Source organism: Dendrobates tinctorius, unplaced genomic scaffold, assembly GCF_039654945.1.
Source record: "Dendrobates tinctorius isolate UK_male_01 unplaced genomic scaffold, ASM3965494v1 ptg000241l, whole genome shotgun sequence".
Classification (NCBI taxonomy): Eukaryota; Metazoa; Chordata; class Amphibia; order Anura; family Dendrobatidae; genus Dendrobates; species Dendrobates tinctorius.
This window is the reverse complement of record NW_027361908.1, coordinates 3,924,303-3,952,139: the sequence shown is the minus strand read 5'-3', so window position 1 is coordinate 3,952,139 and position 27,837 is coordinate 3,924,303. Positions and strand designations below refer to the sequence as shown.

Below are 27,837 nucleotides of genomic sequence, written 5' to 3'. Positions count from 1 at the left end.
ACTCAAAAAGCAAAAATTACAGATATCTCTGCAATGGAGTGAAGCAGTGTAAAACTGAGAAAAGCAGCAGAATCAAGGTAACTCAGGGATTTTTAACATGATTTAATTCCATTTTTTTGAGCAAGTGATAGGTTGGCCTGAATATGCAGCGACCACAAGTATTTTATGCAGTCACAAGAATCAAAGAATGAATGTGACCTTGACTATGTATTATGCAGTAATAAATATAGTGTATACCTTCTTACACACATCTAGGAGAGATTTATAAAATTTCTTATCCACTGTCCGAAAGATGTGGAAGTAAAGAACAAATAGTCCACATAGTGCCACGTATCTCTCCCGTTGATCAATTTCAGAGGATTCTCCTAGAGGCCAAAGAACAGACATCAGTCAATGCCTATGCAAGAAGCGATCAGACTATAATACTACAAAATGGACGTACCAAGTTTTACTTCTACGTTAGAAAATATTGTGCGAATATTATGTACAAACTCTTCTGCAAAAGTTCCATTTTTTGAGACGGACACTCCACCACTAGTAGAGTCAAACTGCTGTTCGACACAACCCTGAAAAGCAAAAGGAAAGATTGCTACTGTACAGCAAATACAACACTTAAACTATTCAAAAAAAAAAATTAGAAAACTTATCAGTGGAAACAAATACAATGCATTTTCACCGCAGTACCATTATAAGGGAATCCTTAAAGGGGTTATCCACTTTATTTTCATTGTAACGTGTTGTGGACATGATTTTATGACATTTACTAAGTATTACAAGTTCTTCTCCTTTACTTGTTAGTACAGCCTTCATTGCAGATGGCACAGCTCTTCTGTTCTTCAAAATGACTGCTGGTGGAAGAGGACGTAACCAGACGTAACCAGACCTGTCCAACTATAAAACAGCTTTCCTATGCGAGATTGGAGGAAGCTGATGGACCGGTGTGATCACATGTTCTTCTGTGAGCCCGGTTTGTGTATAAGTAGAACTGTGCAGTCTGTGACGAAGGATGTACTAATAAGAGCAGGAGGAGAACCTATAACTCATATATTAGTAAGTTACATAAAATCAAGTCCCCAAAACATTCGCTACAATAAAGTGCTCAACCCCTTTAATATTATATACACAAAAAAAACCTTCAGGTTTTCTTGTAGCGTCACAGTACCTGGAACAACATGCCGTCAAGTAACTGGCCTTCTAGTTTTAAGAGCAGCTTCTCAAAGGGTTTCAGCTTGTCTTCTTGAATCCCAAATTTCCCTGGGTTATGATGTACTGACTTTAATAACCTGCAGGATAAATTGATGCATTTTTTAAAAAAGAAGCGTTGCACTAGTAGTATAAAGCTAACGTTTCACTGAAAGAAAAGTAAATAGGTTCTAAATATAAGATTTATAAGGGTCTAACTAGTGGGACACCTACCATTCTCCAAAGTCTTGGGTGGATAGAACGTAAGTGTGACCACTAGTGATGAGTGAACCTACTTTGATAAAGTCTTATCCGAGCATGCTCGGGTTCTAATCGAGTGTCTTTGGCACGCTCGAATAATAATGTTGCAGAACCCTGTTAGACAGTCACAAAACATGTAACCGAGAGGTCTCCAACATTTTATTCGCGCATACTTAAGACCCTATCTGAGCACGTTCGCTCATCACTAGTGACCACCACTCCCATGGACAGTGAAAACAGAGTGTGTCATATGCAATGGGGGTCACAGCTGGAGAACGCCCACCGATTATATATTACTCACTACCAACCTTGGGCTAAATATCCTGCATTTACAGAAAATAAAATTGAACTCTGAAAAATGTAAAAAGGAGGCAAACAACTGTCATGTATGCACTGCAGAAAAGTTACAAGAATGAAAACCAGCCAGTCAGGCCACTACAGAAGATTTCTGGTAAGAGTCTGAAAAAGCTAGTAGGAATTGAAAGGGAAAAAAAAAAGCAGACCATATTTTCTAACTAACACAATTTTAATGGTCCATGGGCTTCACCTGCAAACGACTGCAATACTAGATACGGCCCAAAGACAAGAGAGGCGCTGTTTAAGGAAAAAGTCCTGATTGTTTTTATACCTAAGACACCAGGGGTGGATTAAGGGTAGCCAGGGCCCGGGGCAGTTCAGACTCTGTGGGCCCCCCTCGTCACGTGACGGGGATCACGAATCGTAGAGCCACACTCTACATAGAGAATAATGGGGCCTCCAGCACCGACCTCCACCCGCAGAGCCACACTCTACATAGAGAATAATGGGGCCTCCAGCACCGACCTCCACCCGCAGAGCCGCACTCCACATAGAGAATAATGGAGCCTCCAGCACCGACCTCCACCCGCAGAGCCGCACTCCACATAGAGAATAATGGAGTCTCCAGCACCGACCTCCACCCGCAGAGCCGCACTCCACATAGAGAATAATGGGGCCTCCAGCACCGACCTCCACCCGCAGAGCTGCACTCCACATAGAGAATAATGGAGTCTCCAGCACCGACCTCCACCCGCAGAGCCGCACTCCACATAGAGAATAATGGAGCCTCCAGCACCGACCTCCACCCGCAGAGCCCCACTCCACATAGAGAATAATGGAGCCTCCAGCACCGACCTCCACCCGCAGAGCCGCACTCCACATAGAGAATAATGGGGCCTCCAGCACCGACCTCCACCCGCAGAGCCGCACTCCACATAGAGAATAATGGAGCCTCCAGCACCGACCTCCACCCGCAGAGCCCCACTCCACATAGAGAATAATGGAGTCTCCAGCACCTACCTCCATCCGCAGAGCCGCACTCCACATAGAGAATAATGGAGCCTCCAGCACCGACCTCCACCCGCAGAGCCCCACTCCACATAGAGAATAATGGAGCCTCCAGCACCGACCTCCACCCGCAGAGCCGCACTCCACATAGAGAATAATGGGGCCTCCAGCACCGACCTCCACCCGCAGAGCCGCACTCCACATAGAGAATAATGGAGCCTCCAGCACCGACCTCCACCCGCAGAGCCCCACTCCACATAGAGAATAATGGAGTCTCCAGCACCTACCTCCATCCGCAGAGCCGCACTCCACATAGAGAATAATGGAGCCTCCAGCACCGACCTCCACCCGCAGAGCCGCACTCCACATAGAGAATAATGGAGCCTCCAGCACCGACCTCCACCCGCAGAGCCCCACTCCACATAGAGAATAATGGAGCCTCCAGCACCGACCTCCACCCGCAGAGCCGCACTCCATAGAGAATAATGGAGCCTCCAGCACCGACCTCCACCCGGAGAGCCGCACTCCACATAGAGAATTATGGAGCCTCCAGCACCGACCTCCACCCGCAGAGCCGCACTCCACATAGAGAATAATGGAGCCTCCAGCACCGACCTCCACCTTCAGAGCCACACTCCACATAGAGAATAATGGAGCCTCCAGCACCGACCTCCACCCGCAGAGCCGCACTCCACATAGAGAATAATGGAGCCTCCAGCACCGACCTCCACCCGCAGAGCCGCACTCCACATAGAGAATAATGGAGCCTCCAGCACCGACCTCCACCCGCAGAGCCACACTCCACATAGAGAATAATGGAGCCTCCAGCACCTACCTCCACCCGCAGAGCCACACTCCACATAGAGAATAATGGAGCCTCCGGCACCGACCTCCACCCACAGAGCCACACTCCACATAGAGAATAATGGAGCCTCCAGCACCAACCTCCACCCGCAGAGCCGCACTCCACATAGAGAATAATGGGGCCTCCAGCACTGACCTCCACCCGCAGAGCCACACTCCACATAGAGAATAATGGAGCCTCCAGCACCAACCTCCACCCGCAGAGCCGCACTCCACATAGAGAATAATGGGGCCTCCAGCACTGACCTCCACCCGCAGAGCCACACTCCACATAGAGAATAATGGAGCCTCCAGCACCAACCTCCACCCGCAGAGCCGCACTCCACATAGAGAATAATGGGGCCTCCAGCACTGACCTCCACCCGCAGAGCCACACTCTACATAGAGAATAATGGGGCCTCCAGCACTGACCTCCACCCGCAGAGCCGCACTCCACATAGAGAATAATGGAGCCTCCAGCACCGACCTCCACCCGCAGAGCCGCACTCCACATAGAGAATAATGGAGCCTCCAGCACCGACCTCCACCCGCAGAGCCGCACTCCACATAGAGAATAATGGAGCCTCCAGCACTGACCTCCACCCGCAGAGCCGCACTCCACATAGAGAATAATGGAGCCTCCAGCACTGACCTCCACCCGCAGAGCCGCACTCCACATAGAGAATAATGGAGCCTCCAGCACTGACCTCCACCCGCAGAGCCGCACTCCACATAGAGAATAATGGAGCCTCCAGCACTGACCTCCACCCGCAGAGCCGCACTCCACATAGAGAATAATGGAGCCTCCAGCACTGACCTCCACCCGCAGAGCCGCACTCCACATAGAGAATAATGGAGCCTCCAGCACCGACCTCCACCCGCAGAGCCGCACTCCACATAGAGAATAATGGAGCCTCCAGCACCAACCTCCACCCGCAGAGCCTCACTCCACATAGAGAATAATGGAGCCTCCAGCACCGACCTCCACCCGCAGAGCCGCACTCCACATAGAGAATAATGGAGCCTCCAGCACCGACCTCCACCCGCAGAGCCTCACTCCACATAGAGAATAATGGAGCCTCCAGCACCAACCTCCACCCGCAGAGCCTCACTCCACATAGAGAATAATGGAGCCTCCAGCACCGACCTCCACCCGCAGAGCCGCACTCCACATAGAGAATAATGGAGCCTCCAGCACTGACCTCCACCCGCAGAGCCGCACTCCACATAGAGAATAATGGAGCCTCCAGCACTGACCTCCACCCGCAGAGCCGCACTCCACATAGAGAATAATGGAGCCTCCAGCACCGACCTCCACCCGCAGAGCCGCACTCCACATAGAGAATAATGGAGCCTCCAGCACCAACCTCCACCCGCAGAGCCTCACTCCACATAGAGAATAATGGAGCCTCCAGCACCGACCTCCACCCGCAGAGCCGCACTCCACATAGAGAATAATGGAGCCTCCAGCACCGACCTCCACCCGCAGAGCCTCACTCCACATAGAGAATAATGGAGCCTCCAGCACCGACCTCCACCCGCAGAGCCGCACTCCACATAGAGAATAATGGAGCCTCCAGCACCGACCTCCACCCGCAGAGCCTCACTCCACATAGAGAATAATGGAGCCTCCAGCACCAACCTCCACCCGCAGAGCCTCACTCCACATAGAGAATAATGGAGCCTCCAGCACCGACCTCCACCCGCAGAGCCGCACTCCACATAGAGAATAATGGGGCCTCCAGCACCGACCTCCACCCGCAGAGCCGCACTCCACATAGAGAATAATGGAGCCTCCAGCACCGACCTCCACCCGCAGAGCCGCACTCCACATAGAGAATAATGGAGCCTCCAGCACCAACCTCCACCCGCAGAGCCTCACTCCACATAGAGAATAATGGAGCCTCCAGCACCGACCTCCACCCGCAGAGCCGCACTCCACATAGAGAATAATGGGGCCTCCAGCACCGACCTCCACCCGCAGAGCCGCACTCCACATAGAGAATAATGGAACCTCCGGCACCGACCTCCACCCTCAGAGCCGCACTCCACATACATGGCTGCCCTCAGTGCTCTGTGCTGTGCGCACAGGACCTGTGATGAGGTCACAGGAGGGGAGGAGACAGGGGTCACATGATCGGGGGCCCTGACACCTTACCTCCTGTGATCTCATCACAAGCCTTTGCACGCTACCAGCAGCATCAGCGTTCACGCTACTTGTAGATGCTGCTGGTAGCAGAGCACATAATGCCGCCCCCACGGTCACTCACTTTTAGGTGGGGAGAAGATGGAGTGCCATTGCAGCAGCCAGCAGGAATGTGGTGGGGGCCCCCTTAGAAGCTCTTGTGGTGGGGGCCCCGGGCTGAAGTCCCGCCTGCCCTGCCTATAATCCGGCCCTGCGCGGTGGCGGATTATAATGGGGCAATTTACTGGCCTGGGCTGTGGGCCCCTTAACCCCACTGGGCCCGGGGCAACTGCCCAAATTGACCTCATTATAATCCGCCACTGTAAGACACAGAGACTTTCATGATCCACCGACTACTGTATAAGGTTTTTGGTCTTTATTCAGCCATAATATACTGCAAAAAACATTAAGCCAAGCAAGCACTGAAACACGATGGACTCTCTGGTGTCAGGATACAGAATGTCTATTATTCTCTTAGGGCAGAAAACAGGTTGCATGTGTCGAGCTCCATGAAATATCCAAATTCATACTACCTCTTATACATAGTCCAGTGATCCTTCAGAGTGGCATGGTTTTCAACGATTTCATCCAAGGTCATCAGAACAGTAAGCAGCTCGCCCAGGTGCTCATACATAGTCTACAGAAAGGGAACACAGATATTACACTGGTGGAGAGCTCAAGTTCAGATCACCTTTTTGATACACATCAATGGCTCCAACGTGGCATTTATGTGAAGCCCTAAAAATGGGACCCAGTAGTGTCAGCTGATGGGGCTTATTGACTTTAGTGAAGCAGAAGTAGTCACTTTGTGCTCTGTCAGACCTCTTTTTCGGTAGGGTCTGCTTTTTTTCAGAAGGCACAAAATGTGGTTGGCTGCATTATTGCGCCTGCCTTAAAAAGGACTGACACTGACGAAAAATGAGGTTAAATAGAATACAAAGTGACGGTGTCTGTTTCACTGAAGACAATGGAGCCCCTCGTCGAGGGATACATCTGAATCCCATTTTTCAGCGCTTGAGAAGGAGCCACTGACGTGAGTCTAAAACGGGATATGAACCTGGATTTACATTTATGGTTACCACCATTAACACATACTAAACCTGAAATACAAAGTAAACAATAAAATAGACAAGTATCTCACCAGGAAGTGAACCCCAGAAGTCTCAATGATCTTGGATTCATTCCTGTAATATAATAAGTAATAATGGTGAATTAGAATGGATTTCAGTTGAAAGGTGAAACTAAATAGGAGACTACGTTCAGTTGTAGAGGAATTTTGGAGCATAAACCCACAGGCGTAATACATGTGCATGGGACTTCGATCATTATTGTTATATGGCAGATTTTAGATGCCCTCTGTCTTGTGGAATCACCATTGATTTTACTATTTGCATAGCAAAAATGCGCATGTAAAGCAGAGATACAAATCTTACCTGTTGCTCGTGTACAAAGACGCCAACTGATGGACCACATTCATTACCACCTCATAGCACCTTGTAACAAAACAGGACATTTCCTAGACAGAATACAAGAGAATACAACGTACATGGATGCAAGTACAGAAAACAAACATCTGCAACCCAACAATTTATGTGATAAATGTAGAAATAGAGAAACTTCCACACAACCTTGCAGGCACCAGATTATTGAATATTCTATATAACTGGCCAATTCCAGAAAAGGTAGAACTTCTATAACGGAAATAGTCCAAAAAAAGCTCATAAATTGATTGCTATGAAGTTGGCAAGAAACAGACTTTCCGACTCAAAGTATAAATCCTTCCTTTTTAACATTTCCAAAATAAATTGAGTGTAGACGAAAGCAGCGTCAGGCTGGAGCACCTTGGGCCCACCAGAGGAAATCATTCTTGGGGCCCACTATGTAGCTACATAAAAATAACTAGAAGACCACCAATTGTGTGGTAAAACACGCTAATATCCGGGTATAATATAATGTAGTACACGTCTTAATTATGTAGCAGGGGTTGGGGTAGAAGAATAGAGGGGTAGCCCCCTCATATAATATAATGTAGCCCCCCTCATAGAATATAAAGTAGCCCCCCTCATAACAATGCAGCCCCCCTCAAAATATAATGCAGCCCCCTCTCATAGAATATAATGCAGCACCCCACAAAATATAATGCAACCCCCTCATAAGGTATAATGCAGTCCCCACCATAGAATATAAAGTAGCACCCTCATAGGGTATAATGCAGCCCCACCACAGAATTTAATGCAGCCGCACCATAGAGTATACTGTAGCCCCCTCATAGGACATAATGCTGCCCCCCTAATATAGTATGATGTAGCCCCCTCAGAGTATAATGTAGTCCCCTGAGAGAAAAATGCAGCCCCATCATAGAATATAGTGCAGCCCCCCATAGAGTATACTGTATCCCCCTCATATAGTACAATGTAGCCACCCCCAGAATATAATGTAGTCCACTGAGAGAATAACGCAGCCCGCCATAGAGTATAGTGTAGCCTCCTTATATAGTATGTAGCCCCCAGAACAGAATGTAGTCCCCTTTGAATAATGCAGTCCCCCCACAGAGTAGCCCCCTTAAAGTATAATGCAGTCCCTCTCCACCCCCATCATTGTCCTCATCACCACCTCCATCATTGCCTTCTCCCCCACCACCATCATTGTCCATTTCATCACCTCCATCATTGCCTCCCCCACCACCATCATTGCCCATTTCATCAACTCCATTATTGCCTCCCCCACCACCATTATTGCCTCTCCCACCAATTTCACTGCCCATCACCTCCATCATTGCCTCCCCCCACCACCATCATTGCCCATCACCTACATCATTGCCTCCCCCCACCATCATTGCCTCCTCCCACAGCCATCTATGCCCATCACCTACATCATTGCCTCCCTCACCAATATCATTGCCTCCCCCACCACCACTGCCTCCCCCCACCAATATCATTGTCCTTCCCCACCACCCCTCTCTCACACACACACAGCACCGCATCACTCTCTCACACAAAGCACCGCACCACATACACACGCAGGCAGACAGACCCACAGCACAGCTCACATCCCAGCAGCCTCTTCCTTGCCGGCAGCTTTCTGTCTGACATCGCGCTGGATGATGACGTCATCCAGCTGGGCTGTCTCAAGACAGGAAGCGCCAGGCAGGAAGCAGGTGAGGTGGAGGACGGTACTCTCATCTGCAGACTGCAGTGCACACACAGGCACGCTGTGCACAGCTCACCGCTTAGAAGCCGGCAGTAGCAGCAGGTGATGTGAAAGAGCTGCCGCGCGGCTGCACTGTTCACATCATTTGCATAGCTTACTCGCTGCTGCCGGCGATAGAATAGGGTGTGCACCACTCGGTGCACACTTCGCAGGGCAGGGACTAAAGGAGGAGGCAGGAGCTGGGGGCGGGGCCCAACAGAGGCTTCTCCGGTGTCCCGGTGCCTCAGTTCGACAAAAGTAAAAGACATAATGACTTATAACTTAGACTAGACAGTCTTGAAATACATCAGATTTATTAAACACCATGATCCTCTGAATAGCAATGTTCTTTTTCATCACAGTTAATACTATCCATAGATGAGCTACTGTATTTTCACAGAACCACATCATGGGTATCTCCAACCATTGAGACCACCACAATCCCAAGAAAAATCAGGCCCTAGCTGCCATGCTCAGCGATCAACTAGGCAACCTCAATGATTAGATCACCAGTTTTTTTTATTAAGTGGCCTTAAATGCAATAAGCACAGATTTTTTTGATCTTTTGCTTCCTGAAATCTAAATTAAGCAGCTTTCTAAATAGTCTTCATTAAAATGTTCTGCCATTTTACTCTTGCAGAGCGTCAATAAATCCTTCACCAAGTTGAATGCTCTGCATTAATGTTACAAACCCATCAGCGCTCCAGCTCACGTGTGCTAGATCTCTCTGCCAAACACCATCCCTTCTCTCGGTGTTAAGATAGCAGCAGGAAGAGGGTTGCACACAGATCTGCAGTAAAGAGGGGAGAATGTATGTCTGGAGTTGAGAGCTCAATCTGTCAGTAATCACATATCTGCAATGTTGTACTCGCTCTGCAGTGAGATCAGACCAGGGAGTCATACATGAATAGTGCAGAACAGACAGGTTACTGATGTATGAGACATGACAGAAAAAAATGTTTCTGTAGAGAGATTACAAGTTGCCTGAGCTCAGCAGGCAAAAGTGTGATTACTGACAGCTCGAAAAGGCAGTGTGGTGGAAGGAGCAGAGTTGACCCTGCTAGGAGAGCTGATAGAAGGGTTTGTAACGTGACACAGCTAAACTCAGCTGCACTGTCCTCCCCCCCCATACTGACTCATGCAGGAGGTTAGATGAGTATATCAGGCTGTCTGGCATTCTACATCTTATACACTGACCTCTACTCTGAGCTATTTTGGGACATGTACTTCTTTCTCCTGAGTGCAGTTGCCCACTTGATTGGACGACATCATACAGGGGGAAGAAATACAATCCCCCCTGAAAACTCCCTGATAACACGCACGTGGCCTTACCAAATGTGAATTCTCAGCATTTAGAGAACTGGTAGATGTGCAGCAAAAAAAGTGATTTTATAAAAAATGACAGCAAGCAGCCCAGTAAGTGATACATCACTGGAATCAGGGTCTATGCCCCTATATAATGCTGCTCTCAAATGGGGGTAGCAAAAACCTAAGCGTATGTTTGAACCAGGACTGAGGAGCCTAAGCCAAACCACAGACTTCTGACTCCACAGCACTGATCACTACAGAGCATGTACATAACGTGCAGCACAGATTCATCTCAACTACAAGCGGAGATCCTTAGATCAGGAACAGACAATCATAGGACATTTCATAACTATTCCAATTATGAAAACATTTACAGCACATCCTGCTCTAAACTACTGTACGCAATTTATTTTATATTTTAGGAGTCGGTTCATTTTATACTGACTCCAACTTCATCAACATGGACACCAACTCCACAGCCCAGGTATGAACCAGCTGGGAGCACCAGGTTCAGCGCTTCCTTGCTGACCCAGGGGGTAAAACGCAATCTAATATATTTTCAGTTGGACAATAGGCACACCGAGGAAGGTCTAATGTAGACTGAAACGTTTGCGAACCTTTATTGTTAGATTGCATATTAAATAACTTATTTAATTTCATCTACTCTGAGTGCCACGTTTTCTTCTGTAACATTGAAGTGGATTGGACCCTACTTGTGCACCATTATACAGTAATGTCCTTGTCATCTCTTTACTGGGCTGATGGCTGTAGTTTTTATAAAATCTCTGTCCAGATTATAAGACTAGTAAACCTGATGACATGATGTCCTCCATATTCATGAGCTCTGTATATCCCCACCTGATTGTTATCTTTCGGCCTATGTACAGCGTACACAAAAAGCTAACAATCAGTGATGTGGGTGGGGTTATACGGAAAACTTGTAGATCTGATGCAGAAAATATGGCGATTTTTAATAAAAATCACAGCAATCAGTCCAGTCAGTGATACATCACTGGAATCAGGGTCTCTGCCCCTATATCATGCTGCTCTCAGATGGGGGTACCAAAAACCTGTTGAAAAATTCCCTTTAAGGAGAAACACAATCTATTAAGTTATCTAATCACGGATAACAAGAATATGAACTCATTGCTGTCTGGAGGAAAATTTACCTGCAGGAATGAGACAAACCTTCCCATTTGTATCTGGGAATCTCCCTCCACAAGACTGGATTCTGGAGCTGTAAGGAAATCAGAAATATGATAACTAATCTGACAATGATACACTGTTTTTTAACGGCCCAAATATCCTTTTAAAAAGTGGACTAGGAAATACATTAGTATATTCCTATTTCCAGCAAGCATTCAGATTGCCCACTAAACCTGGGAAGGATAAAATTTACATTTCACAGCACCTGCATTCACGTCACAGTTGTCTGTTCTTTATTCTTCCAACTGAAAACATGTATAGCCTTAAATGCTGATGACAAAGACAGGATCATGAAGAATGGGCATAGCCATTTCAGAAACTGTTACAGCATAGCCCTTTCATTGATGGAATTGTATGGGGGATTAGGCTTTCAGATACCAAGTCAAGTAGATATCCTAGTGGTAAAAGTAATGCCAAGCCTTCAGATTCCTGAGCGCACCCTATAGTCTCCTACTGCATGTAATGCTTAGTACAAGAGCTTATGTGGATGGCTTACCTCCTTCTCCATAGAATAAAAGTCCATTATAGAATTTGGTTTCTGCCTGTTATACGGGGAAATAAAAAGCAGAATTACACAAAGCTACAACATGATAATAGTCTGAATTACCACAATCCCGAAGCATATGAACCTGCAGTGTAAAAGATAGGACTATGCCACTGCAAGTGACAGCAAATTATAATGACTGATGAAGCAAGTAGGCAACGGAAAAAAGAAAAAGTGGGTTTAAATTTTGTAGCTTATGCATCATCATCATAGCAATCTGCTGGTGACTAGTGATGAGCAAGTATACTCGTTGCTCTGGTTTCCCCGAGCATTCTTGGGTGGTCTCCGAGTATTTTGGGGTGCTCGGTGATTTAGTGTTTGACCACAGCAGCCGCATGATTTGCTTCTGCTAGACAGGCTGAATACATGTGGAGGTTGCCAGTTTGTTAGGAATTCCACACATGTATTCAGCCTGTCTAGCAGTCACAAATCATGCAGCTGCCATCGACAGAAACTTAATCTCCGAGCACGCCAAAATACTTAGAGATCACCCGAGCATGCTCAGCAAAACCCGAGCAACGAGTATACTCGCTCATCACTACTGTTGACAACAGGGCATACGAACAGGTATCACTGGCACTGCGTGGTCCTTAGCATCGCACTGGCATCGGTACACATTGAGAGCATCATACATCTTTATCAGCAGACTTCGTGCGAATCAACTTGCAAGACCACGTCCATCGGACACGTCGGTAATCTGTGGTTGTTGAATGGGAGCTCGGTGAACCACCTCCTACCTCCCAGCATCCGCTCCTCTTCTTTTGATTAGCCTGGTGTGACGTCATCTTTGCAGCGTGATGCACATGTGACATTGTGCCAGGACGCCAACCACAATTGCCGGGATGGATAATAAAAGAGCCAAGAATGACGTCGGGTAAGAGGCGGATCTCAAGGCTCCTGTCTAGAAGACACATATTACTGACGTGGACGCTGGACCAGGTCCTGTGAATCATTGCACGAAGTGTACTTATGGTAGAACTGATCTAACCCAAGCCTTGCAGCTGTACGGACAGTGTCAGTAAATGACATTTTGGTCATTTCCTCTGAAAAACAAGCTTGGAGTGTTTAAGATTCTGCAGCTTTCAGTGACATTCTCCCATCTCAGGAAGATCAAGTTACTGCAGCCTGAACGGGAGGAGGTGACACGCTTCTTGGCAGAACAGGAACCGCATTGCTCCAACAAAGACAAGAATTTGTCATAGCAGGAAAATACCTTACCTCATACTTCAGTTTCTTAATCTCACAGCACAAGGCGGCGTACACAGTGATGACTTTATTTAAAACCTAAAAGGATAAAATGCACAAACAGGTCAGAAAAAAAATTTTTTAAAGGAAAAAAGCATTTAAAAAATGGAAGTACTTTTTTTCAGTTATACTACTGTTCCTCATCAAAGCATGTCTTACTAAGATATAAAAAAAGGCAGTCAGGCCGACAAGGCAGGCAGGCAGTCAGGCCGACAAGGCACTCGCAGTCGAACATAATGGTATCACTATGTAGACAATAGCAATTTCTTTTTGTCTTGCTATGGAAGAACAAAGTGTGAAAAAAAGTTCAACCACATGGTCTACTCAGAGCGGAAAACAGTTTCCTTGTTTTTCTAACACGCCCAATTTTATATAATTTGGTTACATACAGCCAAGGTAAAACATTTGTCTTTATTCTGTATGGATCTTAACTTTCCTTAATTCCAGCATAACATTAGTCATATAACTAAAAGAATTCACCTTCAGTGGTGTTTTATTACCTTATTTTCTGTTCTGATGAGTTCCAAAAGGGAAGACTGTTCATAGGGCACAAGCTGAAATAGGGAAGAGATTGTAATAGGTTAAACCATAGAAACAAAAGTCAAAGAAGAATTAAAATTATACAATTAAACGGTAAACACTACATGAAACACTCCCACAAGTATAGTAAAATCCCCAAACTTATAGCTTATCAATCGAGGACAGGAGGCAGGTCTCAGCCAACAACTCTCTGGGCAGTGAGCACTGAACGGTGAAGCTCCTCACAAGTTGGGAGTGCCTGAGGATGTGTACAGGGAGGGAGTACAGAAGACACAGAAGCAGTGCAGGCTCCACAGATTATAGAAACCTTATTAGCAAGTGACCCTGGTCATCAGGCAATGGTGCTGGACGTTCCAGAGTGCTATATTACATTGTAATAAGGGAATACAAGATATGAATTATTGTTCCGGTGTGATGCCAGAGTAAGCATCTCTACCATTATTGTCTGTAGGAGAATCTCAGAATAGCACAAAGGAGAAAAATTGTTAGGAGGGAGAAACCTTGTGTCCAGTGATTTATCCATCTTGAGACTGTATAGGAGTCTCAGGATGGTGCTTTGTAGGTAAACTGAGCATGCATTAAGGTGGGAGTGGGGGAGTTGTGAGGCAGATATAGCTCTAGCAGAAAAGCTAGAGTAGTGTAGAGTACACTACCTACTATTGTCTAGTGTCACAGAGGGAGGGCTCAGAATGTAAACAATAGACCACAAGAATGGCTTGAGGATACTGGAGGAAGGCTAAAAAAAATGGACAAGGTGTTTTGGGGAGTCATTTTTTTTTTCTTCTTTGTACATGGATAACCTCGTTAAGCCTAAAAATTGGTCCTGAAGTGCAAAATAAGTTCTTGGGACTTTGGATTTCATTCACCAATACTGGAATTTAGTGCTGATGATTTGTTCAGAGTGATGTGATATCAACTAAAAGATGCTTGGAAACCGAAAAAAGACTTAGACCCCTTAAAAATAACTTTCATTGATATATTATTAAAAACATATAGGAGTCAAAGATTGAACACATCAAATTTAAGAACTTAGTATTTTGGGATCTGATCAGGGTTAATCTCGTTATGCCAGACAGTGATATATACAGACCTTTCGAGTCCCTAGTTGTCCTTTCTCTCACTCTGACAGCGAAGGTTGGCTCCCTAGAGTTTTGTGAAATGGCGCAAAGTAAAAGTTATAATCTGCCTGACCCAAATCGGACAAATGCAGCTAGTTCTCCATCAATATGGAATAGTACAGACAGAAAAGCAACCAGTGGGACAAGTGAGATTGAGGCATCCTGGAGTAATAATTTTTCTCACCGTCAATGAACTTGAAATACTGAAAGTAAAATGACAACTTCACCTTATACAGTCTGTTTTAACTAGTTCACTGAGATGTGTTTTTTATCTCTTTGGGATTGAACCAGAGGGATTTAGATATAGGGATTTTTGTGTACTCACCGTAAAATCCTTTTCTCCGAGCCAATCATTGGGGGACACAGAGACTGTGGGTGTTATCCTGCTTGCCACTAGAAGGACACTAAGTAAACACAGAAAAAAGTTAACTCCTCCCCTGCAGTATACACCCTCTCGCTGGCTGGGAATTCCCCAGTTCGGTGAAAAAAGCAGTAGGAGTATTAAACGAATGACAATCATAACTATGAAAAGCTAAAAATGCTACAATGAGCCAATAGGCCAAACAGGGTGGGTGCTGTGTCCCCCAATGATTGGCTCGGAGAAAAGGATTTTACGTTGAGTACACAAAAATCCCTATTTCTCCTACACCTCATTGAGGGAAACAGAGACCGTGGGACGTCCTAAAGCAGTCCCTGGATGGGGAGCATATTTCTGCTAATACCCCATGTACCACTGAGTCAACACTGAGGTACTGCCAAATGCAGGCTGCGTCTGCTGAGATCTGCATCCGCAGAAGCCTGAGAATGAATTAGGCAATGTTTGTAAAGGTAGGCAAACTGGACCAAGTCGCAACCTCGCAGAGAGGCCTGAGAATGAATTTCGTAATTTCTTCCTGAATCGCCAAGCGAATCTACCTCGTTAGCGTTGCTTATGACGCAACTAGACCTTTCCTATGCCCCTCTGGGAGCATGAACAGGGCATGACTTGTGGAAGGGAACCATCCGCGAGGTGTACCGTCTCAGCGCCCTAACCACATCCAGGGTGTGGAGGGCCTTCTCGATGCGATGGACTGGCGCCGAAACAAAAGGAAGGTAAAACAAATTCCTCGTTGAGATGGAAAGAGAAGAGGACCTTGGGCAGGAAGGACGGGGACATCCTGAGAACTACCTTTTCCTGATGAAAATGCAAAAAAGGAGAACGGCAGGACAGGACTGACAATATCGAAACTCGTCTGATTGACGTAGTTGCCACTAGAAAGACCACTTTCCAAGAGAGGACGGTCAGTGGCACGTCCTGCAGCAGTCCGAAAAGGAAGGCCCCGAGAACCAGGTTAAGGCCCCATGAGTGGCCTTCTATAAGGAGACGCCACATGGAAAACGCTTTGAATGAAAGTCTTGACTTGAAGCCTGGTGGCAAATTGGGAAAGCACTGACAAGGCCGAAATTTTGCCCTTGAGCGAGCAAAGCACAAGGCCTGATCTAAATACAGATTGAAGGGATTCCAATATAGCCAGAATGGAAAACACCAGAGGTGATTGACCATGAACCTTGCCCACGAAAAAGAAGTTTGTCCTGGTGCGGTGATATATGCGCATGACCACAGGCTTCCTAGCACCAATCATGGTGGAGATCATGACGTGAGAGAACCCAGCCTGAGTTAAAAACCAGGATTCAACGGCCATGCCGTCAAAGACCGGGCCTTGGAGCTCTGGCGGTAAATCTAGCCCTGCAAGAGTAGGTCCATACGATCTGAAAGTTGCCAGGGGACGTCGGCGATCAGTTACATTAGTTCTGCATACCATGCTCGGCGCGGCCAATCTGGCACGACTAGGATCACTGGTACTCCCTCCGCTCTGATCTTCTTGGTGATCCTCGGAAGCAAGGGAAGGGGGGGGGGGGTGGAGATGTACAGGAGCCAGAAACAGTGCCATGGCAGAACTAGAGCGTCCGTTCCGTTGGCGCATGGATCGCGCGATCGGGAAACGAACCGAGGAACCTTGTTGTTCAGTCTTGAGGCCATGAGATCCACCTCCGGGGTCCCTCAACGAAGACAAATCTGCTGAAAGATTTCCAGATAAAGAGATCACTTCCCCGAGGCAATGCCTTGGTGACTGAGAAAATCTGCCTCCCAATTTTCCAAGCCCGGGATGTGGCTTGCTGAGATGGGCGAATGGCTGGTCTAGGCCCCATAGAAGATGTAACTCACTTCGTGCATGGCCATCCTGTCCCGGGTTCCTCCCTGGTGGTTGATATGTGCTACAACCGAGACGTTGTCGGATTGAGACCCGATGGGGTGAGGTGGAAACTCCGTAGAGCTAATGTGATTGTTCGTGTCACCAAATATTAATGGGGAGACGTAACTCTCGGGTTGACCAATGACCCTGTGCCGTGTGGTGACGAGAGACCGCATCCCAGCTGAGGAGACTTGCGTCGGTGGTTACTACCAACCATCTTAGTGGGGGTAAAGACCTCCCTTGAATCAGGGAGGACCTCAGTGTCCACCACCTGAGGCCTTGCCTGTCCCGCAGGGACAGAGGAATCCGACGATCCGGGGAGAACGGGTTCTCGTTCCAAGCTAACAGCAACGCATGTTGTAAAGGACGGAGGTGGAACGGTGGAAAACGAAACTGCTTCCATCTTTATCACCATCCTTCCGAGAACTCCCATGGTGAAACGGATGGAGAAACTGGTCGAAAAAGAGACCACGCTGCTTGATGTAAGGCTTGGGTCTCTCCTGAGGGAGGGTGGTCAACTCGCGGGAAGTGCGAGCCGGTCCTGGGAAAGACTTTTCACGGTCTATCTTCCACCTTAGGCGAGAAAGAATATCTGTTATCCACAGATTCCTCATGGGCTGGAAGGGACGGACCCTTGATGAGCAGGCATCCAGATACGGTAACACTACCACTCTTGGAGAGTGAAGAATGGCCATGACAGCCACCATGACCTTGGTAAAAACTCTGGGAGCGGTGGCGAGTCCGAAGGACAAGCCAAGAACTGGAAGTGTTTCTCGTGAGTTGCAAAACGCAGGAACTCCTGAAGGGACCGGCAGATCGGAACGTGAAGGTAAGCGTCCTTGATGTCGGTGGATGCTAGGAACTCTCCCCTTTCCCATAGAAGCGACAACTGATGGGAGAGCTTCCATTCGGAATCACCGTACTTTGAGAAACTGATGTAACAATTTGAGATCCAGAATGGGTCGCATCGTCCCGTCCTCTTTTGGAACCACAAAAAAAAGGTCTGAATAAAAAAATAAAAAATCCTAAACCTTTCGTGAAGGGGGACCGGATTGATGACTCAGTCTTTTAGCAGAGCCTGAACAGCCCGAAGGAAGACTCTTGGGGGGAAAAGGAAAGTAAAACCCCCGGGTTGAAGGGGGAGAAGAAATTCTATATTGTATCCGAAGAACACCAGCCTCCTGACCCAATTGCCGTCATTGGGTAGATCTATGAGATCTAGCTCCCTCAGATCCAGAATCCCTAGGCCTGGGTTTCCAAGAATGGTTAGGTCCGTATGATGCGAGAAGATCGAAAACGTGTCGGCTGTTGGTTGCGGAACAGCCCCTTTTACTGAGGAAGGAATTTACTTTCTCCCCCCTGGTAAAATCAGAAATGAGCTGGTCTAGTCTCTCTTCAAAGGACGACCCTTTTGAAAGGGGGGGGGGGGGGAGAAGTCAACAATCTTTTCGATGTAGCATGCGCCCACCAGCCGCGGAGCCCTGGGGCTCTTCTAATGGAGATCGCATAAGCGGTATCAAAAGAAGCGTCTACTACAAAGACCGCTGCGTGAATCATCTGGCTGGCGACAGTGGTTGCCTGCGGAGAAGATTGGTGCCCTGGAATGAAATAATCAGGACTTCTGCCCAAACGGCCATTGCCTTGGTGACCTAAACTGCCACGAAGGATGGAGAAAAAGTCACTCCTGAAGCTTCCAAATATTGAACAGCAGGTAGTCAATTTTGACAATCGGAGGGGTTTCTGACTGAGGCACCCTCAGAAAACAGATAGGAGCATTGTAGAAGCAAGATGCGGTACAGGAATCAGTCCTTCAATAGGTCTGGAGTATTTAGCCAGAGTATACTTTTGCCCAGTGAGCCACTTATGTGGCCAATCCCTATGTTACTGGACGCTGGTAAATAACAGCGCACACGCTTGTTCCATAGATGAGACGGAGTGTTGGAGCGGGAATAATTTCCTCGTCCAACTACAGAATCTTGTTGACTGATTCTATAAGAGAATCAAGCGACTCTTCATCAGTTGGGGGATTCTGAGGGGCTGATGCGTCAGATACGAATTCAGAGGCATGCTCGCTGAGAACCTCAGGAGAGGCGAGTGAGAGACAGGAGTCGCTGATGCTGAAGCGCGAACATGAGCAGGGAACGCGCCATGTGTCCGCTTTTTCAGAGACCTGACCATCCCTTGGACGAGTATGGCTCCCGACTTAAATAGTCCCCCCGGAGGGATAATAGCCTGGGTCAGAGACTCCACCGAACGTGACAGGACGCAGCTCACTCAGGGGTACCAGGAGCAGGAAGCCCGTCAGCAGTCGCTGCGAGGGGCGTTGGAGCGCAGTTTGGGCGCAGGCCGTGCGGTCCGTGCATAACGGATTAGTTTGTGCACTGGGTAGGGCCGACTTGCAAGTGGTACACACGGTTAAAAACGCTGTGCATTTCTTAACAGCCTGTTTAGTCTCGTTCGAGAGATGCATAGCGCTCCAGAAAGGGTTAACGGCAGAGGCTGGCTGCAGAGAATGTGCCGGGAAGTGGTTAAGCTTTAATCTGAGGGCAGATGCAGCTTACCCTCGATCCTGTGTTATGTCCCCCGGGAGGAAAAACGGTGGGCTGCTCCTGCAAGGGTTAACTGCAGCAGAGGTAACAGACATGGCCCCGAGATTAAAATTGCACGTCTCGTTAGGAGCGGAAGGCGCCAAGAAGAGGGGGGCGGCGGCAATAGGGCGGGCGGCACTATTCAAATTGCGGCCTAGTAGGCCGGAAAAGCAGGGGGCTCAATTTTTGGCCTACCCGTGGTAAGCGCCGGGGGCGGGGCGGCGCTATTGAAATTGCAGCCTAGCAGGCCGGGGAAAGCGGGAGACTAAATTTCTGGGGCCATCTGAAAATGCTGAGCGCGCAGGGGGTCGCGATGGGGCGCTGGTGCGCCGCCGCTGACGCTAAGTCAGTGCTTCTCCCGGGGGCAGGACCCGACCCCATACCTCAACTCCAGTGCCTAAGTCAGCACCGAAGTCCATTCTTCTTATCCTCCTGGGCTGATGTAGCAGAGCTGGAGGAGTTCTTGAATGGGGGGATGCTCGATCGGTCCTCCCTCTGGGCAGGGGGGACGGAGAGCTTAAAGAGGTATGCTCAATCGGTCCTCCCTCTGGGTAGGGGGACGAAGAGCTCTGGGGCTGATTCAGGGCATTCGAAAAAGCGCTGTTCAGGTCCTTCTCCATGCACTCCTGTGCGATCTTGTTGCGCTTGCCCTCGTATCCGTTCAACCCTCATGAGAACCATTGTCAGAGGAAACAGCCCCGTTCGTCGCAGGAAAGGTACGTGAAGGGTTACGCCACGTGCTTGCCTGTTGGTTCGGGGGAGAGCGGGCCGTAGAAAGGAACCGTTGCCCCTTCACTCCGTTAATTAAAAAATAAAAATTTACAAAAAATTCAAAAATAAAATAAAAACGGTGCCTTCTACAGACACTAAGCAAGAACTGGGGAATTCCCAGCCAGCGAAAGGGTGTATACTGCAGGGGAGGAGTTAACTTTTTTCTGTGTTTACTTACTTAGTGTCCTCCTAGTGGCAAGCAGCATAACACCCACGGTCTCTGTGTCCCCCAATGAGGCGTAGGAGAAAATATTTTTTCTTAGCATGTTCTGAACCTGAAACATTGATACGGTGACAGCTCCATACATGGTATATAAGTTGGCCTGTCATTTGGAATGTTTGGCAGAGATATTCTAATATACTTTCATTCCTTTACTGTCCATGTCTATCTGAACTTTGATAGGGTATGTATTAGGGCGATCAGGGACACAGACGTCCAGCGGGGGCGCCATTTCGAATAATACTAGGGTGCCGACCTCCGCTGACCGGTAGGGTAAGAGAAAGGGACAACTAGGGAACTTGATAGGTCTATTTATATCACTGTCTGGCATAATGAGATTAACCCCAATCAGACCACGAAAAGCCCTGAGAGTTTGTGTTGTTGATGTGTTCAATATTTATGAGATCTATATTTTTTTAATAAAATATTAATAAAAGTTAATTATATTAGGGGTTTAACTCTTTTTCTGGTTTCAAAGTCTATGAGGCCATGCTTCCTTATCTATAATAATAAATGCCCTAACCAGCTTCCGGTTGTAACAACTTCCGTCCAGTTGTAACCGGTGACGTCACCACACACACACGCACATGTTAACCCTCAACACACACTCCTCTCACCTTTCACCTCCACTCATGTCCACTCACTCTTTCACTCCACATACGTTCCTTTCTCTCACTCCGTTTCTCATACTCACACAGTCATCGTCGCTGCCCCGACATCTTCCTCCGCCGCCGCGATCCAGGATCCAGACGTTCTCCAGGCCGCCATGTTCTTGCGGGACGCCATCTTGGATTTCGTGAAGTCCCGCGATATTCAAGATGGCGTCCCGCAAGAACATGTCGCTGGCGTGGGCGACATCGGGATCCAAAATGGCGTCGGCGTAATCTCGCGAGATTTCGCCAACGCCATCTTTTTGGATCCCGATGTCGTCCACGCCAGCGACATGTTGTTGCGGCGATGCCATCTTGAATATCGCGGGATTTCACGAAATCCAAGATGGCGTCCCGCAAGAACATGTCGGCGGCCTGGAGAACGTCTGGATCCTGGATCGCGGCGGCGGAGGAAGATGTCGGGGCAGCGACGATGACGGTGTGAGTATGAGAAACGGAGTGAGAGAAAGGAACGTATGTGGAGTGAAAGAGTGAGTGGACATGAGTGGAGGTGAAAGGTGAGAGGAGTGTGTGTTGAGGGTTAACATGACAAGAGGTGTTAACGACATCGGCGAAATCTCGCTAGATTTCGCCGACGCCATCTTGCATTCGTGAAATTGCGTCATTTACCTCACGCCGACTTGCTGTGCGGACGATTGGCATTGCCTGTACCACCATAACTACTGCTGCCTTGGTCCTATGCCTGTTTAGTGCCGGTGTCTAATTACTGGACCAATTTGCCTGTACTGCCATAACTATTGCTACCTTGCTACTCTGCCGGTGTCTAATTACAGGGCTAATTTGCCTCTACCGCCATAACTACTGCTGCCTTGCTCCTCTGCCGGTGTCTAATTACAGGACCAATTTGCCTCTACCGCCATAACTACTGCTGCATTGCTCCTCTGCCGGTGTCTAATTACATGGCCAATTTGCCTCTATCGCCATAACTACTGCTGCTTTGGTCATCTGCCTGTTTACTGCCGGTGTCTAATTACAAGGCCAATTTGCCTCTACCGCCTTAACTACTGCTGCCTTGCTCCTCTGCCGGTGTCTAATTACAGGGCTAATTTGCCTCTACCGCCATAACTACTGCTGCCTTGCTCCTCTGCCGGTGTCTAATTACAGGGCTAATTTGCCTCTACCGCCATAACTACTGCTGCCTTGCTCCTCTGCCGGTGTCTAATTACAGGGCCAATTTGCCTATACCGCCATAACTACTGCTGCCTTGCTCCTCTGCCGGTGTCTAATTACAGGGCTAATTTGCCTCTACCGCCATAACTACTGCTGCCTTGCTCCTCTGCCGGTGTCTAATTACAGGGCCAATTTGCCTCTACCGCCATAACTACTGCTGCCTTGCTCCTCTGCCGGTGTCTAATTACAGGATCAATTTGCCTCTACCGCCATAACTACTGCTGCCTTGCTCCTCTGCCGGTGTCTAATTACAGGGCCAATTTGCCTATACCGCCATAACTACTGCTGCCTTGCTCCTCTGCCGGTGTCTAATTACAGGATCAATTTGCCTCTACCGCCATAAGTACTGCTGCCTTGCTCCTCTGACTGTTCACTGCCTGTGTCTAATTACAGGGCCAATTTGCCTCTACCGCCATAACTACTGCTGCCTTGCTCCTCTGCCGGTGTCTAATTACAGGGCCAATTTGCCTCTACCGCCATAACTACTGCTGCCTTGCTCCTCTGCCGGTGTCTAATTACAGGGCCAATTTGCCTCTACCGCCATAACTACTGCTGCCTTGCTCCTCTGCCGGTGTCTAACTACAGGGCCAATTTGCCACTACCACTTCATAACTACTGCTGGGCAATTACAGGGTCAATTAGTATCTGTTTACTCTACAATACTCCAGGACGCCTTCTTCACTGCCAGATAACTGCCAAATAGACTCCTTTACCTGTGCCAACATGAGTCATAACAAAAAGTATGCCAATGCCAGTGAAAGGAAAGCAGCTTTAGCACTACGACAAAAACAACGCCGTGCTAATGAGACTCCTGAGGAAAAACACCATCGCCTTGAGAAGATTAAGGCTTATAAATGCCGTCGCCTCACACACGAATCCCCTAACTCTAAATCCATAAGATTGGCTGAAGAAGCCTCTGCACGCCGTCACCGCCGACAACAGACGGCCTCTTCCTCATCATTATTATTAGACTCACAACAGGATGCTTCCACATCAGCATGTGGAACAATTTACTGCTACACTTCATCCCATATGCCGTTCACTGACATAACTAATCAGCAATCTGTTTCTGCCCTATCAATACCACCATTAGTCAATACCAACGCACAGTTTCTTCACATACAAGCTGCAGTTAGCCCGCAGAAAGTGCAACCAAGACAAATATACGTTGGTCTCAAAACTAGGCGCACCCCATCGGTTGGACATGCACTTCTACTACAACCTCACATTTTCACTAATGATGAAAATAGTATTACCGAACACAGCTGTGGTGACATGACCCATGTATGTGAGCATTGCGAAGCTTTGCATTTTGTAGCAGAGATACCTTCTGATAACAACTTTACGCTCTGCTGTCAGAAGGGTAAAGTCCATGTACCCATACTACAATATCCTGATGTCTTTACACGTTTGCTGAAAGGGCAAAGTGAATTTAGCAAAAATTTCATGGATAATATTCGAAGTATTAACAGTTCCTTTGCTTTTGCCTCCATGGGTGCAAATATTTCACCACTTCCTGGATATGGCCCATACTGTTTCCGCATACATGGCCAGATCTATCATAGAACTGAAACACTACATCCCTCAGATGACCAGCAACGCGCATTTGCCCAACTTTACATTCTCGATACCACTACCGCAAACGAACAATGCTTACGATGTAAAGAAAATCAAAAATGTCATCCTACATTGATGAACATTATTGCCCTTCAAATCCAAACTATTAATCCTTTTGTGGAAGCTTATCAAATGTTACTTGATGTGGAAGAACAAGAAAAAATTAAATCTCTACAAAACGGAACTGTCATGCCAAACATCACTATGGCTATTAAACAAGATCGTACTCAAGACCCTCGACGCTACAATAATCCCACTGTCAGTGAAGTAGCAGTCGTGTTTCAAAATGACAATGGTGAGCCACTAATGTCCACTCGCAGGATTTCAGAATACTCAAGATGGCATGGCCGCAAGAACATGTTGCCGGCGTGGACAATGTCGGGATCCAGGATGGCGTCGGCGGAAGATGATGTCGGGGATCGTGGAGCAGCGACGATGACGGTGTGAGTATGAGAGACGGAGTGAGAGAAAGGGTCGTATGTGGAGTGAAAGAGTGAATGGACGTGAGTGGAGATGGTGATGGCTTTTATCCTAAGTCATGTAACAAGGCTCGTTAAAGGGTCCACATTGACTTTTAGGATTGCTACTTCTAATAGGTGGCACTAGAGTTCTAGTCCTCTTCCTCTCTGAAGAGACAATTTGCATAATTAGCATATTTCCCAGAGGAGCATTGTGGCTTTAAGTCTCCTCATCTCGACATGCTTAGCATGTCATTCTAAGCAAGGAGAAATGATACTTCTTGGATATCAGTCCCATATATGAATGGGACGAGTTAACAAACCTTAAGCACTACTGGGTCCAAACTGAAGTCCCATACATCCCCGATAGAATCGTCCAGGGCATTTTCTATTCTTCGGAGCTGAGATGTGTATTCCTCCAAAAACTTCCCATAGTTTTTAAGTTGTACTTCTGCATGAATTTCTGTAAGTGCACAAAAAGACAAAGTCAAAGAAAGTCAGGCAGAATTCCTCAGCATTAGTTCTCGCAGTCCCTAGTCACCAGGTCCAGATACTACTGACTTAATTGTTCTACAGCCAAAATCAGAGTGAATGTTTCTTACTGCTAAGGCAAGGATCAGACAGGTTTTTTTTTGTTTGTTTGTTTTTTAAACTTCTTCTGGACTTTGCTTTATAAAAACAAAAATACACAGATCTCTCCCTTCTTAATTCCTCATTCGGGCGTCGTTTTTAATTGCTGACTTTTTTTTTGGACGTCTGAATAAGGCTTAACACTGTCACCGCAATCTATAGAATTTCTGTAGCTGTCCTAAATGTGTCAGGGTTTATTGATCCAAGATGATAACTGACTGTACAAATGAAGATCAGGCTAAAATACACTTTTTATGAAGGAGGATGATTCATTAATGTCAAAAGATAATGAGACCTACAGAGGGGAAAATAAGTATTTGATGCACTGACGATTTTGCAAGTTTTCCCACCTACAAAGAATGGAGAGGTCTAATTTTTATCATAGATACACTTCAACTGTGAGTGACAATCTTAAAAAAAAAAAAAAAAAAAAACCAGAAAATCACATTGTATGATTTTTAAATACTTAATTTGCATTGTATTGCATGATAGAAGTATTTGATACAATAGAAAAACAGACCATAATATTTGGTACAGAAACCTTTGTTGCAATCACTGATGTCAGACGTTCCCTGTAGTTCATGACCAAGTTTGCACACACTGCAGCAAGAATTTTGACAAACTCCTCCATAGAGAGCTTCTCCAGATCTTTCAGGTTTTGGGACTGTCTCTGAGCAACATTGAGTTTCAACTTGTGCCAAAGATTTTCTACTGGGTTCATGTCTGGAGATTGACTAGGCTACTTCAGGACCTAGAAATTCTTCTTACGGAGCCACTCCATAATTGCTCGCAAAGTGCTGCGTGTTTCAGGCAGTGTCATGCTGGAAGACTCAGTCATAATAATAATCTTTATTTATATAGCGCCAACATATTCCGCAGCGCTTTACAGTTTAACAGTTTCAAAACACAAGTCATAAGTAACAACGTTAACAATAATAATTAAAGCAAAATAAGACGAAATAAGACGACCCTGCTCGTGAAAGCTTACAATCTACAAGGAGGTGAGGGAGATACAAAGTACAGGTGTGTATTTACAATGATGTATGTACAATGAAGGACCAGCCATCTTGAGGGAGTGAAGGATGGATGGAGATAGTGAATGGGCTACACACGCACACTTACACATAGAATGACTTTGATTAGTGAACGTGATAGGCCGCTCTGAACAAATGTGTTTTGAGGGAGCGCCTAAAACTATGCAAATTGTGGATAGTCCTAATTTCTTGGGGTAGAGCATTCCAAAGGATAGGAGCAGCACGGGAGAAGTCTTGGAGTCGGGAGTGGGAGTTACGGATTTGTGCAGAGGTTAGTCGAAAGTCTTTTGCAGAGCGCAGCGATCGGCTAGGCCGATAGACAGAAATGAGGGAGTAGATGTAGGGGGGTGCCGCACCGTGGAGAGCTTTGTGGGTGAGAACAAGTACTTTGAATTGGATCCTATAATGAATGGGCAGCCAGTGTAATGACTGACAAAGAGCGGACACGTCCGAGTACCGATTAGCCAGATGGACGACCCTGGCTGCTGCATTAAGTATGGACTGGAGAGGGGATAGTCGAGTGACGGGGAGGACAATTAATAGAGCATTGCAGTAATCCAGGCGGGTGTGGATCAATGCTACAGTGAGGGTTTTTGTTGTTTCCATGGTGGGAAAAGTGCGGATTCTAGAGATGTTCTTTAGGTGTAAGCGGCAAGAGAGGGCAAGAGATTGTATATGGGATGTGAAGGAGAGATTGGTGTCAAACATAACACCCAGACAGCGCGCCTGCTGCCGGGATGTTATTGTGGTACCACCCACGGAGAGGGAAATGTCAGATTTAGGTAGGTTAGTAGACGGCGGGAGCAGAAAAAGTTCAGTTTTGGAGAGGTTGAGTTTCAGATAGAGAGTGGACATGATATTGGAGACTGCGGACAGACAATCATTGGCGCTCTGTAGTACAGAGGGGGTAAGGTCGGAGGAAGACGTATATACAGTTGTGGCCAAAAGTATTGACACCCCTGCAATTTTGTCAGATAATACACAGTTTCTTCCTGAAAATGATTGCAATCACAAATTCTTTGGTATTATTATCTTCATTTAATTTGTCTTAAATTAAAAAAACACAAAAGAGAATGAAGCAAAAAGCAAAACATTGATGATTTCACACAAAACTCCAAAAATGGGCTAGACCAAAGTATTGGCACCCTCAGCCTAATACTTAGTTGCACAACCTTTAGCCAAAATAACTGCGACCAACCGCTTCCGGTAACCATCAATGAGGTTCTTACAATGCTCTGCTGGAATTTTAGACCATTTTTCTTTGGCAAACTGCTCCAGGTCCCTGATATTAGAAGGGTGCCTTCTCCAAACTTCCATTTTTAGATCTCTCCACAGGTGTTCTATGGGATTCAGGTCTGAACTCATTGCTGGCCACCTTAGAAGTCTCCAGAGCTTTCTCTCAAACCATTTTCTAGTGCTTTTTGAAGTGTGATTTGGGTAATTGTCCTGCTGGAAGACCCATGACCTCTGAGGGAGACCCAGCTTTCTCACACTGGGCCCTACATTATGCTGCAAAAT

The 27,837-nt window shown here is 47.0% G+C and overlaps 1 protein-coding gene across 2 annotated transcripts in view; it reads right to left on the bottom strand.

The window, feature by feature from the left end:
- The window catches only part of WASHC4 (WASH complex subunit 4), a 174,925-nt gene that overhangs the window by 99,334 nt on the left and 47,754 nt on the right, over nt 1-27,837 (bottom strand). For both annotated transcript variants that reach the window (XM_073556919.1, XM_073556920.1), the window contains exons 2-12: nt 24,979-25,118; nt 13,769-13,822; nt 13,242-13,307; nt 11,976-12,021; nt 11,443-11,510; nt 7,210-7,292; nt 6,918-6,960; nt 6,310-6,413; nt 1,163-1,283; nt 443-566; nt 238-365 (exon numbers count right to left, since the gene is read on the bottom strand). In XM_073556919.1, coding sequence (XP_073413020.1) covers nt 238-365; nt 443-566; nt 1,163-1,283; nt 6,310-6,413; nt 6,918-6,960; nt 7,210-7,292; nt 11,443-11,510; nt 11,976-12,021; nt 13,242-13,307; nt 13,769-13,822; nt 24,979-25,118 — 977 coding nt within the window. The remainder of the gene's footprint in view (nt 1-237; nt 366-442; nt 567-1,162; nt 1,284-6,309; nt 6,414-6,917; nt 6,961-7,209; nt 7,293-11,442; nt 11,511-11,975; nt 12,022-13,241; nt 13,308-13,768; nt 13,823-24,978; nt 25,119-27,837) is intronic.